The sequence below is a fragment of the Callithrix jacchus genome, chromosome 8 (genome assembly GCF_049354715.1).
Source record: "Callithrix jacchus isolate 240 chromosome 8, calJac240_pri, whole genome shotgun sequence".
In the NCBI taxonomy this organism is placed as follows: Eukaryota; Metazoa; Chordata; class Mammalia; order Primates; family Cebidae; genus Callithrix; species Callithrix jacchus.
In genome coordinates this window covers 66,997,958-67,019,783 of record NC_133509.1, presented here as the reverse complement: position 1 = coordinate 67,019,783, position 21,826 = coordinate 66,997,958, and the positions used below count along the sequence as shown (strand labels likewise).

Here is a 21,826-nt window from a genome sequence, read left to right as displayed (position 1 = left end):
CAAACCCCAACCGCACCCACTAAACAAAAGCTTCTCTCCTTCCTAGGCATTATAGGATACTTTTGCCTCTGGATACCAGGTTTTGCCCTTCTAAACAAATGACTTTCTGAACTTACAAAAGGAAACTTAGCTGACCCCATAGATCCCAAATCCTTCCCCCCAGTCTTCCTTTCATTCTAAGAAGGCCTTAGAAACAGCCCCTATGCTTGCATTCCCCAACTCCTCCTGACACTTCTCCCTTCACTAAAGAAGTAAAAGGCTTCACAGCCTGGGTTCTTACACAAGAGCCAGGCCCCAGTCACCTTCTTGTCTAAACAACCTGACCTCACACAAAGCCTGTTTAGGTGGTCTCTTCATTCAAAGCATGCCTAACAATATGTATATGTATATGTATATGTATATGTATATGTATATGTATATGTATATGTATATGTATATGTATATGTATATGTATATGATGTATATGTATATGTATACATATAGAAGCAGCTTTCCAGATGAAAGTTCTATTTTATAAAGGTAGTAATTTCTTTACTTTATTGCTGACCTCAATCTTGTCTCAGACAACAAAGAACACCCTCCCTTTTCTTTTTTCTAATTCAAGTCAAGAAATTTTGCTTTGTTCCTTATCCATAATTGAGTTAACTGAAGCCTAGTTCCAAATGCCTTCTTAGATCTTTTTTTAACATATTTTGCTACCAACTGAACATGAGATTTAATATTCATAACTTAAGAGATGTGGAGATCCTGAGTCCTCAGACCTGGGGGGCGCTGTGGCATTCTAGTAAGAGGCCCATCAATTTACAAGTTAGTCTACATGGACTAGACTTTTTCAGATTCCTTTCAGTTCTACCATGTTGGGATTCTATGATTCCAAATGCATGCTAGAGAACAGCAGTGGACTGAGAAGAGCCAGTAATGGCAAGCAACTGTGAAGTACAACAAAGGTTTTGTTTCTCACAGGCAAGGGAGAAAATAAACAGAAATCTTTTAATATTTTTATTTACACTATATTAATAATTCTGAAGAGAACTTCCATAATTAGCTGAAATTCTACATGCTAAAATTATGAATCAAATAATTAATCTCCATGATTAATTCCCAGTCCATCAAACTGAAATTATATCTCCCTCTTCCACATCTAAAGCAGGGATTACCTACATTATTTAATCCAACTAATCAGACTTTTTTACAGCAATATGAACTAGGTGCTATGGGAGATACAAAGATAAATATAATCTGGAACTAACCCTCATGTAGTTCAAAACATAGCACATATTTTAGCTGGATACAATTTGGCCCATTATAAGTGCCAGTGGAGGAACCCACAAAGTACTATGTTGTGAGCACTCTGGAAGGACCAATGCTTCCCCACAGAGAAGGTAAGTGTCATTTAGTTAAGTGCTTACCACACAGTCTAGTGCATGGTATGTTCTCAATCAATATTTGCTATTATGTTGATATTATTGAGTTACCACTCTTATCACCTGTGTGACATTACCTCTCGACTTCATTCCTCTCATCTGTAAGATGAATACAATCATAATAGCTGTAAATTGAAAATAACAGCACTTGCTCTGCCTACCTCCCAGAACTATGTGAGGACCAAACAAAATTATGAAGCTCATACCTAATATGTGTTATCTATCTTTGAATGCGCAGAGTCTTATGCATAGTTAGAAATCAATAAATATTTAGAGAAGATAGAAAGGAGGAAGAAAGGCAGAGAAGAAACAATTATTATTAAAGTAGAAATCAGTCAAAAACTGGTTTTGTTTTATTTAATTAAGCCTACATTTATATCCTTAAGTATTCGTTTAACCTCTTCTTTTTTTAAGTTTAAATTTAATTTTCATTTTTAGTTTGGGGTACATGTGCAGGATGTGCAAGTTTGTTACATAGAAGTATTAACCTCTTCTTAAATTCAGTTTTTCCATCTATAAAATGGAACCACTTTTAATATCCCTGGCCTTCTTTCCTAAATGAAACAAATATAAAGTGCTTATCATGATGTCTGGAATATAGAAAATTACAGGACAACATATTTTTTTACTAGATATGGTGTGCTCTTTATTTAAATAAAGAATAAAATTTATATATTGTATTTTTCAAGAAGAGAAGAAGATGGAACTTGCCACTCTCCAGAGTTTCAAACTTACTCTTTAATGTGACTCTGAAATTTAACTAACTTTCAAAGAAAGAAAAATGAATCCTCCTTCACTGGAAGGACATCTAGTATTCTAATTTATCAGGGTTTTTTTAACTTGGTTTCTTTTTTTTTTTTTTTGGCCATTTCCCTCATCTTTCTACAAATCTTTCGTACTTGAATTTAATCTGAGAAAGCTGATAATTTTATCCTAATTCTTTTCCTGTTTTTTTGCAATTCCAGTGTGCTGATAGAAATAAATAAAACTAAGCAGTCTTTTAAACATTCTCATAGAGTCACGCTTAGGCACAGAAATATAGGATCAGAAATCCAGTTTCACGAAGTATGGTTACAGAGGCAGAACTTTAATTAATAGAAACATATTTACAAAGTGGGTAACTGAAATCTATTGTTCCTTTACCCCTCACACAACATATTCTTCAATCTCTACAACAGGACTAAAGACAGACTTCAAACATAAGAATGCACTAAACTGCTTCCAATCAAATCCATTAATCATTGCTGAGTTTGTGTTGTGAGAAGAGATGCTACTTATTGTAAATTCACAATACAATTGTAAAAACAATTACCCTCCATGGCTCCTCATCATTTCTTGAGCTACTACTTCATGAATGATACAGGTTCAATTACGTATATGATAAAGGCATTCCGAAAAACAATAACAATGATAACAATAAACCTTAGAGCACTGCAATATCTCCAGCTCCTATAACGGAGCTGATGATCAATACATGCTTATTAAATTAATAAACACATGATTTGAATCAATGATTGTTAATCTCCTTCTAGTAGTAGAAAGCAGACAGATCTGATTGGACAGACCATTGAATGTTGGACAACAAATGTGGAGGGGGAAGAAAAGAATGTACAGACTTGAGGATGCCAGGTAGATATCTAAAGAAAGATCTCTCTAGAGGTTAGACTAACCTTCCTCATCTCTGATCTCCATTAGCACATTCTATCATGGAGATCAGATTTAGGGCAAAGTTGGTCAGCTTGAGATTCTTTGCAGTCTCCCGTAACACTTAGTTGAGAACACTCTAGGGATCTAACTTGGGAGGGATGGCATCTGGGAACTAACTCACAACCCACATATTCATCCTGTGGTTACTCTACTGAAGTCTGTAACACTTCCTCGCTGCCACAGTAACAGGGAGAGCTAACTGAAAACAAAGACTGTGACTTAGAGGTAAGCCTAGTAGATTTGGATTCCTATAGACTTCTAGATACTGCGGGGAATTTGCCACAGCAAGAACCTTTATTTTGAATAAACAAAAATCAATAAGAATAAATGATTTATGAGAATAGGTACAGTTTTGTTCTGTGTTGTTGACAATGTTGGAGCCACTGAAATATTAATTAAGTCAATAAATTAATGAATTATGCAGCACTCATTATAAGGCCTTTTAATATCATATAATAATGTGAGTGCCTTCTAAACTTGTGGAATATACGTTTTCCACAAACTAATAGTAGAACACTAAACTGAGTATTAACAGCCAAAGGACTAAACACACATGCCCACACACAAACACATACCCACCCCATCACACACATACACTGTATCCATATATGGTATCCATATATATATGTATAGCCCCCGTTTAGCAAGCACAACACTTTTTTTCTATAAATTTATGTCCACTTTATTTAAGAATGAGAGAGTTCACTTGGATTCAAATTTACAGGGCCCATTTTAAAATTATTCATCAAGAATAACAATAAAATCTTTCAGGTATTCAGTATAAATAAGAAAAATCATATATATTTCATATAATATTCTAATGTCCATTTGATTCACTGTATCTAGAATGATTCTTCTAAAACATGAATCATGGAAGTTCCCTGAACAAACACTTCTTTTGTCTTCAAAATAAAGTCCAAATCTCTTAATATGAATTTAAAAGCTCTTTATCTTCATGACCTGACCTCAGCTTACCTATTAGCCCAAATCCTGCCTCCTGGTTCCTTGGGCTTTTTGCTCCAGTCCTACTGGCAGCTCTCTGGGCCTGCCATTCTCTTTCTTATCTCTGGGTATTTGATCCTGCCACGTCATCTGCTAGAACATTTTCTGCCTCTGTTCACTAGTCTATTCCTGTCTCTCCTTCAGGTTTCAGGTAGACTCACTTCTTCTGGAAAGTCTCCCCTGTGTGAATTAGGTATCTCTTTCTCTGTCCTCCAGTGTCATCTTGTAGACTTACCACAGTTTGGCTTTGATGTCTGTTCCCTTGGCTGTATTTTCCACTAGACTCAAAGTTACTTGAAGACAGAAACCATGTTTTGATCATTACTATATTCTTAGCACTGTTTGTCACATAGTAAGTACTCAATAAATATGTATTAAATAATTGAAGAGGAAAAGGAAGCCAGGTTAGCATCAATAACAATGAATGATATGTGTGCAAATTATCACTTATGAGCTAACTCTGGTCTAAAGCCCCATTCATACTGGAAGTGCCCTAGCTTCTTGTCACTATGCCTAGATTCAAAGCCCATCACGGCCTGCTTATTTACCTATAAACAATTTCTTTCCCACATCTCTAAACTGAAAACATTCTCAAATGGTCACACCTAACAATGCATTGCTTAACTTTAAGGAAAACACTCACCTCCTTTGTCTCTTCAGAGAAAGCTTGCAAAATGTCCGTCTGCCTAGTGTAGTTGCCATTGGCATCCTGCAGACCTTGCAGAATGCGCTCCCGCAGAACCAGCACTGAGACTCGAAGCTGGTGCCAGAGGAGCTGTACTGCGTGGATGTCCACTATCACATTGACGGAGTAAGACAGCAGCTTTAGGGAGAACTCTGTTTCAAGGAGGGCATGGATTTGCTCAACATGATCAGAAATATCTTCACAAATGTCCTGCAGTAAAGAAAAGCAAAATACGTGAGGACTACTTTGCCTTATCCTAGAGGGAGGTGAGGGAGGGTAGAAAAGCTTACTCTTACCTAACACCAATTATCAGGGCCAACAGTAGTACCTTGGATATCTGGGGCCTTTGTTTTAGTTCAGATACACAGTTGCAGGCCATATTCCTCTGCACTGGGCCTTTGGTCATTTAGGTAAATTAATCTTTTTCTAACCCACAAAAATCCTATGATTCCATCAGATGCCCAAACTGAAAGTTTGGCCAAGGTGAGAAGTGTTATCTCTCCAATTCACTGTCTGTTCTCTTTTTTATTGTTCGTTGAGGATTCTGGAAGGGAACCAACAGCTGTTCTATTTGCTAGTGGTGAGCTACACTGAGCACACAATATTTCAAGGTAGAAGCATCATCTAGACACCTTTGAAGAAAGATGACCTAGAATGTATGCTTCATAGGAACTCTTAGCCATTCTCAAGGAGCTATGGGATATTTCATTTAAGGGGCAATTGTCACTCTCACTCTCATTTAGATATAAATATACAACTTATATCTAAATTCATGGTGGATATCTTTTTTCTTTTTTTTGAGATGGAGTTTCACTCTTGTGAAAGGCTGGAGTGCAATGGTGCATGTCAGCTCACTGCAACCTCTGCCTCCCAGATTGAAGCAATTCTCCTGCCTCAGCCTACCCAGAAGCTGGGATTACAGGCAGCCACCACCACACCCAGCTAATTTTTATATTTTTAGTAGAGACAGGGTTTCACTATGTTGGCCAGGCTGGTTTTGAACTCTTGACCTCAGGTGATCCACCCACCTCAGCCTCCCAAAATGCTGAGATTACAGGGGTGAGCCACCACATCCAGCCTAAGTTCACAGTGGATATCTAAATTTTCAACCCACACTTTGCAAGCAGAATCGCTCTTAAGAAGCAAAGTCAGAAAAATTCCAGAGATGAAAAAAGACAAAATACAATTTTGTTTTGTTTTTAACATGCAGACATTTTAAACAAAAACATCACTAAATAAATCTCAATCTCTTTGACACATTCTATTAGGTAGGAAGATTTGGTATCTGACATGTTGCTTGTTCTTGCAAGTCCCCAAATTTCCAGTGTGCTGTCAGAGGCCAACAGTGTGAAATGAGTGGCATCAATGGAAGTATTTACTTGGGCAATTTAAGAGACCATTAAGCATCAAAATGATGGTGTCAGCTAAAAGGATTCAGGTACTCATTTTTAGTTGTATATTAGTGATTTTTTGAAATTGAGCATTTATTTGTGATTTTTTTTAGGCCAAAATTTTAAGATAGGATTTGAGTTCTGAGCCCTACCATCAGTGTCAAAACACTCATTCTATGCTGGAAATACAACCTTCTTATTTCATGTAATTCAGTTACTTTTTTAAAAAAGAAAAGTGAAAATACATAATCTGGATTTAAAATGTACAAAAACAAAAGGCAAAAAAAATCTGTTGAAGAATGATGACAATTTGTGCTAAATCATGAAGATTAATTGTTATACAATTACAATGGGTGCTCCAATATTAGTTCCTGAAACCCAAGAACTAATTGGTGACAGTGGTACAAATTGGTAATCATAACTTGAAACAGAACAAAAGTATAAACTAAATGAACTTTGAAGCTCTAATTGGGTAAGTTTCTCCCAAATGTGACCCACAAGCTGATGGAGTACAAAAGAAATTTAGGGCAGAAAATCTATTACCCCATTAGCCAGTACACGGTAACCAATCACAGCCAGATTAGCTCCTCTCTGCTGGCCTCATCACAAAAGAGCAGCGCTCTCATTGCTACCATCAGATATTCCACATTGCCTGGGATTTCTGGTTGGAACAACTACTCTATGTATCCCCTACACTTCTTGACCACCACCCCAAAGCAAATGCCTGTATCTTTTGTCCTCCTAGGATGTTCATTTCTGTGTTGTTATATGTTACTTTGAGAAACTCCCTCCCTCCCACTGCTGAGTTCTTCCAAATTCTCTATACTTTGCCCCACTCTGTTATAAAATAAAAATGCCCCTTAACTTCTTCACAGAATGCATCTACTTCCTGGTCTCACCCAAATCTGATTCTGCCTGAGAATCCCACTTCCCCTGCTTCCCTCCCAGGGGAGGCTGCTCATTCTCCCAGTCCTCACCTGAGAGTCTGAAGTAGGGATGAGGGGGGAAAGGCTGGCCTCAGTGCCTCTTTGGCACTTTGGCACTTTCTGATCATTACTCTTTCACCCTCATACTAGCACCTTTCTTTCCCAGTAGGTGCCTAGTTTGATAAACCTTACTGTCTTCCTCCCTCATTGCTGTTACCTACCTTCTTCTCTTTTACTCCTCTACATTACATTGAAGAATGCAACTGGTCCACATTTTCCTCTCTCTATACCATGCATGGCATTATCTTTGGTAATGTCAATATTCACACTGGTGAACGAACCAACAAGGTAGCCTCAAATTTCCTTTACTCCACAGCTCCCAGAACCTTCATACCCATTCCACTGGGATAACTCTCTACCTTAACTCTACTGTGGACTTCATCATCACTTAACCTGTGTAACAATATCAGAAAGTCCCCTATGCCACCAACCTCTATTTGTTCAACCTTTTCGCTCTTGTCTCCCACTACAGGTGCTCTTCAGCCCCATCCAGGCCACCAGCTCCTCCAGAGACATTTTCCTCAAATACTCCCCTCCTCCTAGCATTTATGGGGTATGCCAACGCTATGGGCAGCATCTACGGTGATCATTTCAACTACTCTCTTAGCAGTGGTCTCCACTTCCTCATACTCTTGAGGTATAACTCAGATTTGCTAGCCTCTGTCTCTGGAGTCTCACTTTACACTAAAGATGCAGAATTATCTTACATGCCTAGGAGAGAAAAAGTCTTAAGAATCTTTATGCTACCAGCTCAGAATAGCCATCTATGCATTCCTAATCTACTCCACACCATCCCCAATACAAAATGTTACACAGAGCCTTGGCACCATGAAAGCACATGCCATCTGTTCCTCTTATACATGACTTGGTTCCTTCATAATAGATGTAGGAATGTAGTCAGAACCAGGTCATGGGTCAAGGTTGCCTGGAAACTACCCTGGGGAAACAATATAGAAAGGGCACTAAAGTATCACTGGTGCCAGTTAACTTAGGTTTCCCTACCCTCCTCCCTACATAACTGGGTAAGGTAAATTGGCCCTATTCCCACAGAAGCAGATGGACCCCCAAGAGGAAGAGAACACCTTTCCACAAGTGCTGACCTACCAATGTAAATATAATGATGGCAAATAAGCACATTACAAAATCTTCAACTACGTAAGCCAAGATGGAAATGTAAATTAAAACCACAATGAGATAACAGTTTATACACATTAGAATGCCTAGAATAAAAAAATTACTGACAGCACAAACTGCTAAGGACTTCTAGAACAACTGGAACTCTCCTATGCTGCTTATGGGAATTCAGAATGGTACAATCACACTGGAAAATGGGTTAGCAGTTTCTTATAAAATTAAGCATACAATTACCGTACAACCCAGCAATCCCAGTCCTGGGTATTTATCCAAGAGAAATAAAAACTTATATGAACACAAAAATGAAGCTCCACCCACAATTGCTAAAACGTTCAATGGGTAAATTGATCATGGGTAAATGGTCCTTAAATGCGTAAACAGATAAATGATCTACAGTATGCCTATACAATATGCAGCAGTTCACGGTGGCTCAAGCCTGTAATCCCAGCACTTTGGGAGGCCGAGGTGGGTAGATCACAAGGTTAAGAGATCAAGACCATCCTGGTCAACATGGTGAAACCCCGTCTCTACTAAAAATACAAAAAATTAGCTGGGCATAGTGGCGCGTGCCTGTAATCCCAGCTACTCGGGAGGCTGAGGCAGGAGAATTGCCTGAACCCAGGAGGCGGAGGTTGCAGTGAGCTGAGATTGCACCATTGCACTCCAGCCTGGGTAACAAGAGCAAAACTTGTCTCAAAAAAAGAAAAAAAAAAGTGAACCACTATACATGTAACAATTTGGATAAATCTCAAAGGCATTATACTAAGTGAAAGAAGCCAGTCTTAAAATGTTACACACTGTATAATTCTATTTATGTAACATTCTTTAAGACAAAACTATAATGTAGACAATAGATGAGTGTCTAGAGATTGGGGAGGGGAGGGCATGATTCTAAACTGATAGCCCAAGGGAGTTTTGCAGACTGATGGAACCATTTGGTATGATTGTGGAGATGTTACACAAATCTACCCATGGGTTAAACTGTACATCAAAAAAGAAAGTCAATTCTGCTGTATAATAATTTTTTTTTCTTTTGAGACAGGGTCTCACTCTGTCACCAGGCTGGAGTGTAGTGGCATGATCTCAGCTCACTGCAACCTCTGCCTCCCAGGTCCAAGTGATTCTCCTGCCTCAGCCTCTCTGAGTAGCTGGGATTATAGACACGTACCACCACACCCAGCTTTTTTGTATTTTTAGTAGAGACGAAGTTTCACAATGTTGGCTAGGATGATCTCAATTTCTTGACCTCGTAATCTGCCCACCTCGGCCTCCCAAAGTGCTAGGATTACAGGTGTGAGCCACCATACCTGGACAATAATTTTTAAGCTCGTAAAAGAAAAGCAGTTTATAGTCTCAGGAAAATACATATAAAATTCATTTTGGGTCACACACTGCCTTTGTATTCTTGGAAATTACAAAAAGCACAACTCTTTAAGGTCATGGTAGTACTGTGATCATCAGCACTAATTTTATATAGTAATTCTGTATAGCGTCCACATTATTTTCTAGCAACTATAAAGGAAAATGAAGCTAATCTGGAGACCATCTCAAAGTGAATTAATGCAAATGACAATGGTTAACAATATCTTCAAAGTTGCATAAGATTTTTTTCCACAGATATTACTGTGCTAATGTGGGAAAGTGACCTTCTACATTGCTTTGTTTAATTCACATACAGCACAATAGCCCTGTGGCATTCAGTACTCACAGAACAAAATGCATTGAATACATTATGTTGCCAATTGCTCACTTCACTCAACCTTCCAGATACCTTGCTGTCTCAAAATTGCAGCTGCTGTCTCCTGTCAATGAAACAGGAAGCTTCTGTGGTTACAGAAGCAGCTGATACAAACACTGAGGTGACCCTAGACTGTTTACAAATAAACTCTTGTTGGCTGAGTCAGTTGGTTTATTGCTTTCTTTGTTTTTTAAAATTGGATTATATGCTTATGTGAGAAGGGCACCTGTCTCATTTTGTAAAACATACTATTGTATACTTTTCATTGTATCTTATTTCTAAACAAATGCAGGGATGTTAAAGCAACTCTTATATATTTAACCAGTATGTCCAGTTTTACCAGCTAGGGACAAAAACAAGGCATCCTTCTTGTGATTGCTGATTATTTACTATAAGGACTCTTGAGTGTGACTTTTCAGCTTCTGCTAATTGTCCCTGGAAGAGGATCTCTTTGCTGCCTCATCCTGAGGCCATCACACCCTTTCTCACCATTCTCAAAACATCTTAAAAATTTCCCTGTGAAATTACAAGTGTATATGGATCAACATTCTGCCAAGGTGCCTCAAATTGCCAATCTCCAAGGCTCAACGTACATCTGGAAGGAACTCTGCCCTCCCAGCAACCTCCTCACCCAGGTACTGAAGTAACACTTGGCACCTCAGTTTTACAAAGTCCTACAAATGTAATCCTTTTTATAAAAAAAGTTAAATTCCCCTAATGGCTGGGTAAGGTGGCTCCTGACTGTAATCCCAGCACTTTGGGAGACTGAGGCAGGAGAATTGCTTGGACTCAGGAGTTTGAGACCAGTCTGGGCAATACCGGAGACCCCATCACTACAAAAAAATATAAAAAATTAGCCAAGTGTGGTGGTACACACCTGTAGTCCCAGCTACTTGGGAGGCTGAAGTGGGAAGATGTTTTGAGCCCACAAGGTGTAGACTGCAGTGAGCCATGATTGTACCACTGCACTCTAGCCTGGCCAGAGCAAGAAAATAACCTGTCATAAAACAAGTACTTGTCTCTGAAAAAAAAAAATTTTTACCCATATGCTCAGCATATGTGTGTGTGTGTATGTGTTTATTTCAGAAAGCAAAAGAGATTCTTACCTAATATATGTACTTTATATTTTAAAATACTGATTAAAGAAATATCACAGTTATTTGTAATAAAACTCACAAGTAAACCATTTGAAATTGCAACTTTATACAAAAAACCTTCCTATTACAGTGTCAGTTGACTGTCAAAACTCTCCTTTCTCCAAAAACAGACTGATAGATTTCCCTATTGCAAAATATTTTTATTTCTCCAAAAGTAAACTATCCCTCTCAATAAAGGAGAAGTAGAGAGGAGTTTTCTCAACTTGATAAAGATTATCTACATAAAACCTATAGCTAACAGCAAACTTAACAGTGAGAAACTAGACGTTTTCCCACAAAGATTGACAGCAAGGTGAGAATATCTCCTCTCAGCACTCCTTTACAACATCATACTAGAAGTCCTAGCTATTGCAATAAGATAAAAGAGGAAAGAAAAGGCATAGATTTGGAAGGAAGATATGAAACTGTCTGGTTCATAGATGACATGATCTTCTATGTAGAAAATCTGAAAGAATGGGAAAAAAAACCCAGACTCCTGGAACAAATAAGCAATCATAGTAAGGCTGCAGAATATGAAGTTAATGTACAGAAGTCAATTGCTTTCCTATATACCAGCAAAGAACAATTGGAAGGTAAAATAAAAAAACACAATACCATTTATACTAAGCACTCCCTCCTCCAATGAAATACTTAGGTATAAATCTAAAAACCTATGTACAAGATCTATATGAGGAAAACTACAAACTCTGATGAAAGAAATCAAAGGAGTAAATAAATGCAATAGTATTCCATGTTCATGGATAGGAAGACTCAATATTGCCAAGATATCAGTTCTTCCTAATTTGCTGTATAGCCTCAACTCAATAAAAAACCCAGCAAGTTATTTTATAGATAACAAACTGATCCCAAAGTTTATGTGATTAGGTTGGGTGCAGTGGCTCACACGTGTTAATCTTAGCACTTTGGGAGGCCGATGTGGTGGATCACCTGAGGTCAGGAGTTTGAGACCAGCCTGGCCAACATGGCAAAACTCAGTCTCTACTAAGAATACAAAAATTAGCCGGGAGTGGTGGTGTGTGACTGTAATCTCAGCTACTCAGGAAGCTGAGGATAATCATTTGAACCCAGGAGGCAGAGGTTGCACTGAGCCAAGATTGTGCCACTGCACTTCAGCCTGGGCAACAGAGTGAGACTCCATCTAAAAAAATAATACTAATAAAGTTTATGTGAAGAGGCAAAAGACCCAGAATATCCAGTACAACATTTAAAAAGAGCAAAATAGGAGGGCTGACGCTACCCAACTTCAAGATTTACTACAAAGCTACAGTAATCAAGAAAATGTTATATTGGCAAAAGAATAGACAAGCAGATCAATGAACAGAATAGACAGGCCAGAGGTAGACTCACATAAGTAACAGTTAACTGATCTTTGACAAAGGAGCAAAGGCAACACAATAGAGAAAAGATAGTCTTTTCAACAAATGGTGCTGGAACTGGACATCTACAAGCAAATAATAATAATGATAATCCTGGACATATAGCTTATACCCTGAACAAAAATTAACTCAAAATAGACCACACACCTAAGGTTAAAATGCAAAACTATGAAATCCTTTGGCTATCATAGAAGAAAATCCAGATCACCTTGGTTTGGCAATGACTTTTTATTAATAGATACAACACCAAAGGCACAATCTATGAAAGAAAGAATTAATAAGCTGGAGTTCATTAAAACATTTCTGCTCTGTGAAAGACATCATTATGAGAACGAAAGGACAAGCCACAGAATGGAGAGAATATTTGCAAAAGACTTATGAGGGATTATTACTCAAAATATATAAAGAAGTATAAAGCTTAATAAAAAGAAAACAATCCAATTAAAAAACAGCACAAAAGCCTTAACAGATCCTCACCAAAGAAGATAAACAGATGGCAAATAGGAATATGAAAAGATGGTTCCACATCATAAGTCACCAGGGAAATGCAAATTAAAACAGTGAGATACATTACATAACTGTTTCAATGGCCAAAATTCACAATACTGACAACACCAAATGGTGATGAGGATGTGGATTAACAGGCACTCCTGTTCATTGTAGTGAGAATACAGTGGTTTCTTAAAATGTTAAACATATTCTTGCCATAAAATCCAGCAGCTGTACTCCTTGTTTTTTACCCAAAGGTATTGAAAACTCATATCCACACAAAAACCTGCATACGGATGTTTATAGCAGTTTTTTTTTATAATTGCCAAAACTTGGAAGCAACCAGTGATTTCAGTAGGTGAATGGATAAACTTTGGTATGTCTAGATAATAGAATATTACTCAGTGCTGAAAAGAAGCTATCCGACTATGAAAAGACATGAGGAACCTTAAATGTATATTAGTAAGTGAAAGAAGCCAATCTGAAAAGATGACAAACTGTATTATTCCATTTATATGACATTCTGCAAAAGGCAAAGTAGTGGCTACCAGACGTTTGGAGGCAAGAAGAAAAGACTTAGTGGAGAAGAGGATGTTTATGGCAGCGAAACTATTCTATATACTATAAAGGTGGATACACATAATTAAATATTCATCAAAATCTGTATAATGTACAAGACAGAGGGCACCCAACGTACACTACGGAATTGGGGTGATAATGATGTGCCAATGTAGGTTCGTCAATTGTAACAAATGTACCACCCTAGTGGGGGGGTGCTAATAATGTGGAAAGCTATGTATGTGTGGGAATGGAATATATGGACTGTCTCTCTACCTGCCTTTTAATTTTCCGGTGAATCTAAACTGGTTATAAAAATAGTATTTAAAAAAACATAAACTAGACTACACCTTTTTTTATTCTTCCTCTAGAAAATACACTTTTCTAATAGGTCTAGTTTTTTCCTTTTGTCATATTAAGAATAACTATAATGGGTTGAACATGGTGGCTCACATCTGCAATCCCAGCATTTTGGGATGCCAAGGTGGAAGGATCTCTTGAGCCCGGCAGTTTGAGACCAGCCTAGGCAACATAGCAAAACCCCATCTCTACAAAAGACACATAAATTGTCCAAGCCTGGCCCAGCGCAGTGGCTCATACCTGTAATCCCAGCACTTTGGGAGGCCAAGGATCACTTGAGGTCATGAGTTTGAGACCAGCCTGGGCAATGTGGTGAAACTGCATCTCTACTAAAAATACAAAAATTAGTGTGGCATGGTGGCAGGCGCCCATAATCTCAGCTACTGAGGAAGCTGAGGCAGGAGAATCACTTGACCCCAGGAGGAGGAAGTTGCAGTGAGCCAAGATCTCCCCACTGCACTCCAGCCTAGGTGACAGAGCAAGACTGTCTCAAAAAAAAAAAAAAAAAAAAAAAAAAAAGTTATCCAGGCCTGGTGGTATGCGCCTACAGTCTCAGCTACTTTGGAGACTGAAGTGGGAGGACCACTTGAGCCCAGGAAGTCAAGGCTATAGTGAGCTGTGATCACACCACTGTACTCTAACCTGTGCAACAGAGTGAGGCCCTGTCTCAAATTTAAAAATAGTCATAAAAAAGAATGACTATAATGGAGAACAATGAGAATGATGCTGTCACTTCTTATGATCATCACAGAACTTCTCTCCAAAGTTTGAAGAACTCTTATAAACAGTAGTTATTTTTTTTAGTGCTAAAATTATGAGTGTGATGACTAAAATGAGCTTATTTAAGTGGAAATGATTTGCTATTATTATTAGCTGTTACTCACCCATCTCCCTAACTACATGGTATCTTTCTAGAAACAGAAAATGTGTCTTAGTTATCTTTGTTATCTATAATGCCACATTTGTTAAGTGTGTCTTATTTATCTTTGTTATCTATAATGCCACACTATTAGGACACTGCCAAACAAAGGCAAAGGATGTTTGTGGAATTAATTCAATTGGATAAAATATTGTATTTTACAAATTAGAGATAAACCCCTAAAAAGCAAACAGTAGTTTAAATTTCTTTCTGAAGTACGTTCATACTAACAGGCACTTAGCAAGTAGTATCAGCAGTCAGTAACACTAAGTCACCTCCTGCTTTGATTCGGAGAGGATCTGAAAAAGCAAGCAGATTTGGAAGCATGGGAGAGATGACAGAAAGAGGCAGATAAAGATGCAGAATACAGTCTTGGAAGCCTTCACAGTTCTGACTTCACATCTCTGAAAGTCTCCTCTGCCTTCAACTGATAAAGGACCAATTAGAAGGTCTGTCAGGATATACCTGGCCATATACAAGTATAGATTGCTTTTCTTTCCATGATTTGAAAACTTTTGCTTAAAATGATTATTAAAAAGCTTCAGAGAACTTACTGATTGAGCTATTATTTTAAATACCTAATTTCAGGCTCTGGCTTATTTGAGGGGGAATAAACCCTAAGCAAAAAATTTAGAGGAAAATTGACCAATGCTATTGTACATTGAAGAAATTGTTTTTCTAAGCAAGTTACTGCTTAGTCACACTTGTATTCAGTACTCTACATGACACAATTAAATACAGATTCAAAATCTGAATTCATTCAATAAAAAAATAATGGCTATAGTCTTGACTCTCAATAGCTCTTCTGGAAATTGTTCAGATTATCTATAACTTCCCCAAGACATCTTCATAGAACTGATTTTCTTTAGCAATGTTTCAGGTAGAAATTAATAGAGAAGGTAGGGGTGATTCTTACCTTGCAGTGTGCTTATTAACCCTGCATATTCCTGGGCTACTCCTTTTGAAGACAGCTAGGGCCAAAGAACCTGCATTTTCTTAAGCACGTGGTAGTCATCATGCTGTACTCTCTGTTCTATGCACCACACAATGAAAAACAAGGAGCCAGAAATGGGTCATCTGTCTAGGCTGACTGACACTGAAATAGGAACTATGTGCAAGCCTGCTGCTATGCACTGTAAAAACAAAACCTCCCAGCACTTGAAAGTTAGCCCACTTTCAAGTGCTAACTTGAAAGTTATATTCTTGTGATATATTCTACTGATATATCTACAGTAGAATTTTCATTCTTTGTGCACCAGAAAACAACGTTCCATAACTTTATTTACCCAGTACTGATAGTGCTGTAATAATCTCCAGGATAGCATCAGGTTTGTGAATTTTTCTAATACGCTTTCCTTTTTATATATATATACTTTATTATCAAATGAAACAGATGACTCTCTCTCACACACACAAGTATATTTAACATATGTATGTGATATATGCATATATGTAAATGTATTGTTTACATATATACTATATATTTTTGTATATGGTTTAGCAAATTATTATTAGGAAAACACTCTTATAACAACCATCCAGGTCAAAATTTAGAACTTTGCCAGCCACCCCAGAAGTGCTTCCATCTGTCCCCTTTCCATGACAGAGGCTCCATCCCTCTGAAAGTGACCACTATCCTGATTTCCATAGCAATCATTCCCTCACAAGAGTGCCTGAATATAATAATTTACTTTTGCCCAGTTTTTATCTTGATATGTCTTTTAAGTCTCTTCTCCATTTTTTTTAAACAGGCTCTCACTGTTTTGCCTAGGCTAGTCTCAAATGATCTGCCCACCTTAGCCTTCCCAGTAGATGGACTATAGGCACATGTTACCACACCCAGCTCAAGTCTCTTCATACAATTTATCTGTTGAAGAACTTGGGTCATTACACCTTCAGAGTTTTTCACAATTTGGATTTATTGATTGAAGCCATGTGAAGCGGTCCAGCCTGCTGGTTCTTCTGTCCTCTTACTTCCTACAAACTGGCATCTGGATCCTGAGGCCTAATTCATCTGAGCTTCATTACAGTCATTCAAGATTTTATCTTCTAAATAATCTATCAATCTCCATTAGCAATTTAGATTTGTTTTATCTGATGGAAATTTCTCGTAACTTTCTTGAAGTTTTGGAGCATTTCAAGGTATAAAGGACTCTACAGGTTAATTTACAAATGCTTTCTCTTCCTATTCATTAGTACTTTTATACTGGGAGAAAAAAGTGAAAGAAATGAAAGTTCTACTTGGGATTTCATTGCTGACTCATTGTATGACCTTGGGCAGCTCTCTTAGATGTACTTTTTATATATTTAGGTAAGTAAGACCATGGCAGAGCTTCTAAGGATGTGTTTCTATGCCTTCCTCCCCCACATAAATAAATATCCACAGCAACTGGCTTGACTCTTGATTTGTATTTAAACACCTACAATATGTCTGTTGGAAGCTAACATTACAAACACAAGTTTTTCGGTCTCACATCTGAGAGTCCAGAACAGGAAATGAAGCCTCACAGGATCAAAGTTCTTTGGTTAGGACTCTGAAAATTAGACAACAATAAATCCAGATTCTGAAGCCAGTATTGTTATTTCATGTAGGGTAGATGGGAATGCAGGGAATGCAAGCTGTCAGTTAATCTTTAGAAAGCTCCCATTACCTCCCATTGACCCACAATTTTATTCATAGGATTATTTTCTAAGGCAATAATTAATTTACCTACTGAAATGCTATCAAATGCTTGTTTATTTGAAAATAAAGTATAAGAAAAGAAGTATAAGAAGAAAGAAGATGAGTTTAACATGATGTGGTATTTCACATAATGAAAACAAAACAGAGATGCTAAAAATTATGTTGTAAAATATATTTAATGGCATCAGAAGATGCTCAAGGCATATTGTTGCCTTAGAAAAAGTAAGTTATAAAAGAGTTCTATATAGAAAAAAGTAAAGCTATGCACACTGAAGTAAAAAATATTTCAAAGTTGTTCATAGTATTTTCTCTAGGTGGCAGCATTACAAATGATTTTTATTGTACTGTTATCTATATGTTTAAAATTTTCTCCACTAGAGATTTATTTCTTTTGTGAGAAATAAAAAAAGAAAATAAAAAGTTAAACAACAAAGAAGTTAAGTCAGTTGCATGGCAAAACAACAGTAAAGGAATGCATGTCAACCTATGCACGAGAAGGATATAAAGTGTTGTACCAACGCAGACAACTAAAAAAGACCAGTGTCAGAGCGACAGGATCATTAGATTCTCAGCATTCTTTCAGTGCAAGCAGGGGCCTCTCACTTCACACAGTCATCCTTATTCTTTTAGTGCTCCGTGTCAGGTGGCTAGGTACTATTAGCCAGGTATACAGATAAATAATGCATCATTAATTCCAGTTACTAGGATTATTAACTGTGTTTTCTCTGATTGTTTTTTTTTTTTTAAGTTTAGCCAGACTGAAATAAAGACATAGGTGAGGAAAATACGCTTATTAATCTGAAATAAGAGTGGGAATGTAAACCTTACTCATTCCATCTCCCCTTTAATTTGATTGATTGCTTTGCCCCAGAGTATAGCTGAATAGATTACCAACCCTCTTCTACATTTTCATATAAGCCCACAAGGCAGGAGATAGTTCTACGGACAGATTCTATCACTTGACAAAGCAAGATCTTGTTTACCTCCGGGTGTGACCCTAACACCCTAAGGTGCAGAATCTTCCAGTTTCAACCTTTGAGTAATTACTGGGGAAGTAAAGACATCTGAGAACTTAATGTTCCCTTGGGAATACCTTTGCATGACTAAAATTTAAGCCCTTCAAAATTCCTTAGGGATTATTGCAACACATAATTTTTGCTAGTTGATTTATATAAACCTGTGTTTATTCCCAAATAATTTGTACTGATAGATATTCTATCTAGAACATTTTCTTGAAAATTTATTGCTGAGCATTGGAGCCTGAATTAAAACACAGAATCCAGCTTATGTCTGAGTTACGAAAATCTATTTTGGTATTTTGCCTGCTCCATGGTTGACTGACTGTTCATATTTTAACTACTCTTCAGCAAGCCCTAGCCATATAAAACAAGACTAAAGTTATTGAATTCCAATAATGTGGTTTTAAATCTACCCTCATTGCCCTTTTCCAGAGGCCCCTCTGGGAGATAAAAATAGATCGAATAACATATCTGACCACCAAGTACAGCAATCATTCATTATTAATGTCTTAAAATCATGCCAAAATGGTGGATGAAGGGTCCATTAAAATAATCCTATAACATTGACTAAGATTCCTCAAAGGACACTGTAGTTTTGAAATCAGCTGCCAGCTAAGAAACAAATTCAATTTCAATGCACTTTCTAAACCTCCAGATTAATTTTATCTATAAAGTCATTTTTAAACTCAATGCTTACTTAGATTGACCACAAACTTAGGGAGGAAGAAGTTTCTTCTCTCTGATTATACACACAGAATTCTACTCATATCAAACAATGAGTGGAGTTTCAAAGATAAACAAAAGGAAAAATAGGATCAAAAAAGCTCTGAGTAAACAGAAATATCAACCAAACCTCAAGTCATCTCTTTCAACATTAACCAACATGATTAAAAAGCACCTCTCCACAGTATCCTAAATCTTATGCCCATCCCACCACTATTTAACTGCAGGCAAAAACCATCTTGTGAATGTCTAGTGAAAAACCAGATGTTCACAAGTAAATTAACAAGTAAGTAATAAAATTAAAGAAACAAAATAAAAGGGACAACTGAGCTGGAGATACAGAAAATATGGATAAGAAAAGACTATGTGAGAGATTTACGAAGATTGGACAATTTATATGATCTCTCTATGATTTATACCTTACCTGTTTCCAAAAAAGGGGAGCAGATTGCAGGTGACTTACAAATAGTAAGGTATACTATTGAAGTTAAAATTTCAAAACACAGGAAAGAGAAAGATGAACAAGATACTTAAAATGAGGTTGTTGCTGCAATTGAGCACTCAGTTGAGCTTGGTGAAAGGAGGAGAAAATGTGTGGCAGAAAGCAGATGGCTGAACAAAAAGAACTGGTGTGGGGAATTAAAGATACAAAGGGATTATCAATAGTTAATACAATCCTAGCACTGTTTGTCCATATTATAACTACTCTTTAGCAAGCTGTAATCCTAGCACTTTGGGAGGTCAAGGTAGATGGGTCACCTGAGGTTAGGAGTTTGAGATCAGCCTGGCCAACATGGTGAAACCCCATCTCTATTAAAAAATACAAATATTAGCCAGGCGTGGTGGCTCATGCCTGTAGCCCCAGGTACTTGGGAGGCTGAGGCAGGAGAATCCCTTGAACCAGGAGGTGGAGGATGCAGTGAACTGAGATCTGCCATTGCACTCCAGCCAGCCTGGACCATAGAGTGAGACTTCATCTCAAAAAGAAAAAAACAGGTGAATACAAGAGGGTGGCAGTAGATGATTTCTATAAACAGAATGAAGTAAACAAATACCTGAAACACCCAAACAAGGCATATCTTGCATCTTTAGAATTGCATGGCATCTTTGTGACTATAATCCAGACTCTGGAAGACAGAGGCAAGATTCAACAGAGAAAGCTAGGTGTAGACAGGTCTGGTCTGAAAAGAGCTGAACTCCATAAACAGGGAGAAAACATTGACAACAAGGACATTCCTAAGGAAAATTTATTTATGAATCTAGCAAAAAATGGACTCTGCAATTAAGATTTGTCCATGTTGCTTATTCATTCACTTACACTACATCAAGGATTTGTGATCTGGGACTGCTCACACAAATGTCAACAATGTTCTCACACTCTAAGCAGAAGGTGGAGAGTAACTGTGGAATGATTTTGGTCAGAGAAGCCTCTTCTCCTTTTTCCTCCTTCAGGTCGGTGCAAAGCTCAAGATCATCAGTGACTCCAACGGGCCCTCTGTGTCATCATAAAATCCAAAGAGTAAGGATTAGATTGGCCAGCTTGACTCCAGAGATTTCATATAGCTAACATTGGAAACTAAATGAATGCTTCCTTGAAATGAACAAATATTCCGTGATTATATAATGAGGGCCAAGAGACCATTCTGAAGTTGGAAAAAGTAGTTAAGTACCAAATTATAAAAGCATCTGTTCTCTATAGAAAGAATAAGCTTCTCTTAGGTGGAAAATACTGGTACAGACACAGCTTAAGATCTATAAATAGGCTATATAAGTGGCAGAACAAAAGCTTAGAAAAAACCATGTGGGCAGAAAGTAAAAACAAGTATTCAGAGAAAATAAAATAACTCCAGGGAATAAGATTGTAGGTCATTTTTTCTTCATATGTATATATATCCATATGTTTACTTATATGATATAATTTATTATAGGAACATGGAATATTTTAAAATAATTTTGTGGCTTTGTGCTTGCCTGTTTGTTCTTTGGCGTATACAAAATCCAGCATTTTAAAAATAGGAGGCAATGATAAGTGCATTATAGCAGAAAGACACTATTAATAGTCATGGGAGAAGAGCTGGGCAGAGGGAGGAAAAAATAACACAAAGGCTTTTGTGTAAGAGCCCTGGAATCTGGTGCTAGCCAGTGCTAGATCCCCTTTCAAGTGCTCCGCCCACAAAGATACTACAGCCAAGTCCTTGCCCATGAACTGGCCTCAAAACTTCCTTTAAATGTAGCCAGAATACATTTTGTTTCTCAATCTGCGCAAGATCAGCTGCATGGTGGTGCAGCAGCTAGGGCTTATGGAATGACAGAGATTTCCGGGAGAGGCAGCTTCAACAGGAATGAAGGAGCATCAAGTAACATAGAGCAAATGTAAATGGACACCAAGGGTGGAATGACCGGACCCCTGAAAGGACTATAAACAGCCAGCAGAGTCCTAGCCGGACTCCATTTGAAGCCAAACCGAATCTGGGA

General features: G+C 37.6%; 1 protein-coding gene across 5 annotated transcripts in view; it reads right to left on the bottom strand.

Annotated features, from left to right (window-relative positions):
- The window catches only part of AKAP6 (A-kinase anchoring protein 6), a 549,073-nt gene that overhangs the window by 317,746 nt on the left and 209,501 nt on the right, over positions 1-21,826 (bottom strand). For 4 of the 5 annotated variants that reach the window (XM_035260318.3, XM_054239865.2, XM_035260317.3 and 1 more), the window contains one exon: positions 4,777-5,028. In XM_035260318.3, the coding sequence (XP_035116209.2) occupies positions 4,777-5,028 (252 nt within the window). Of the gene's footprint in view, positions 1-4,776; positions 5,029-15,842; positions 15,976-21,826 lie in introns of those variants that run through there. The other variant, XM_078334757.1, reaches the window with a different exon arrangement.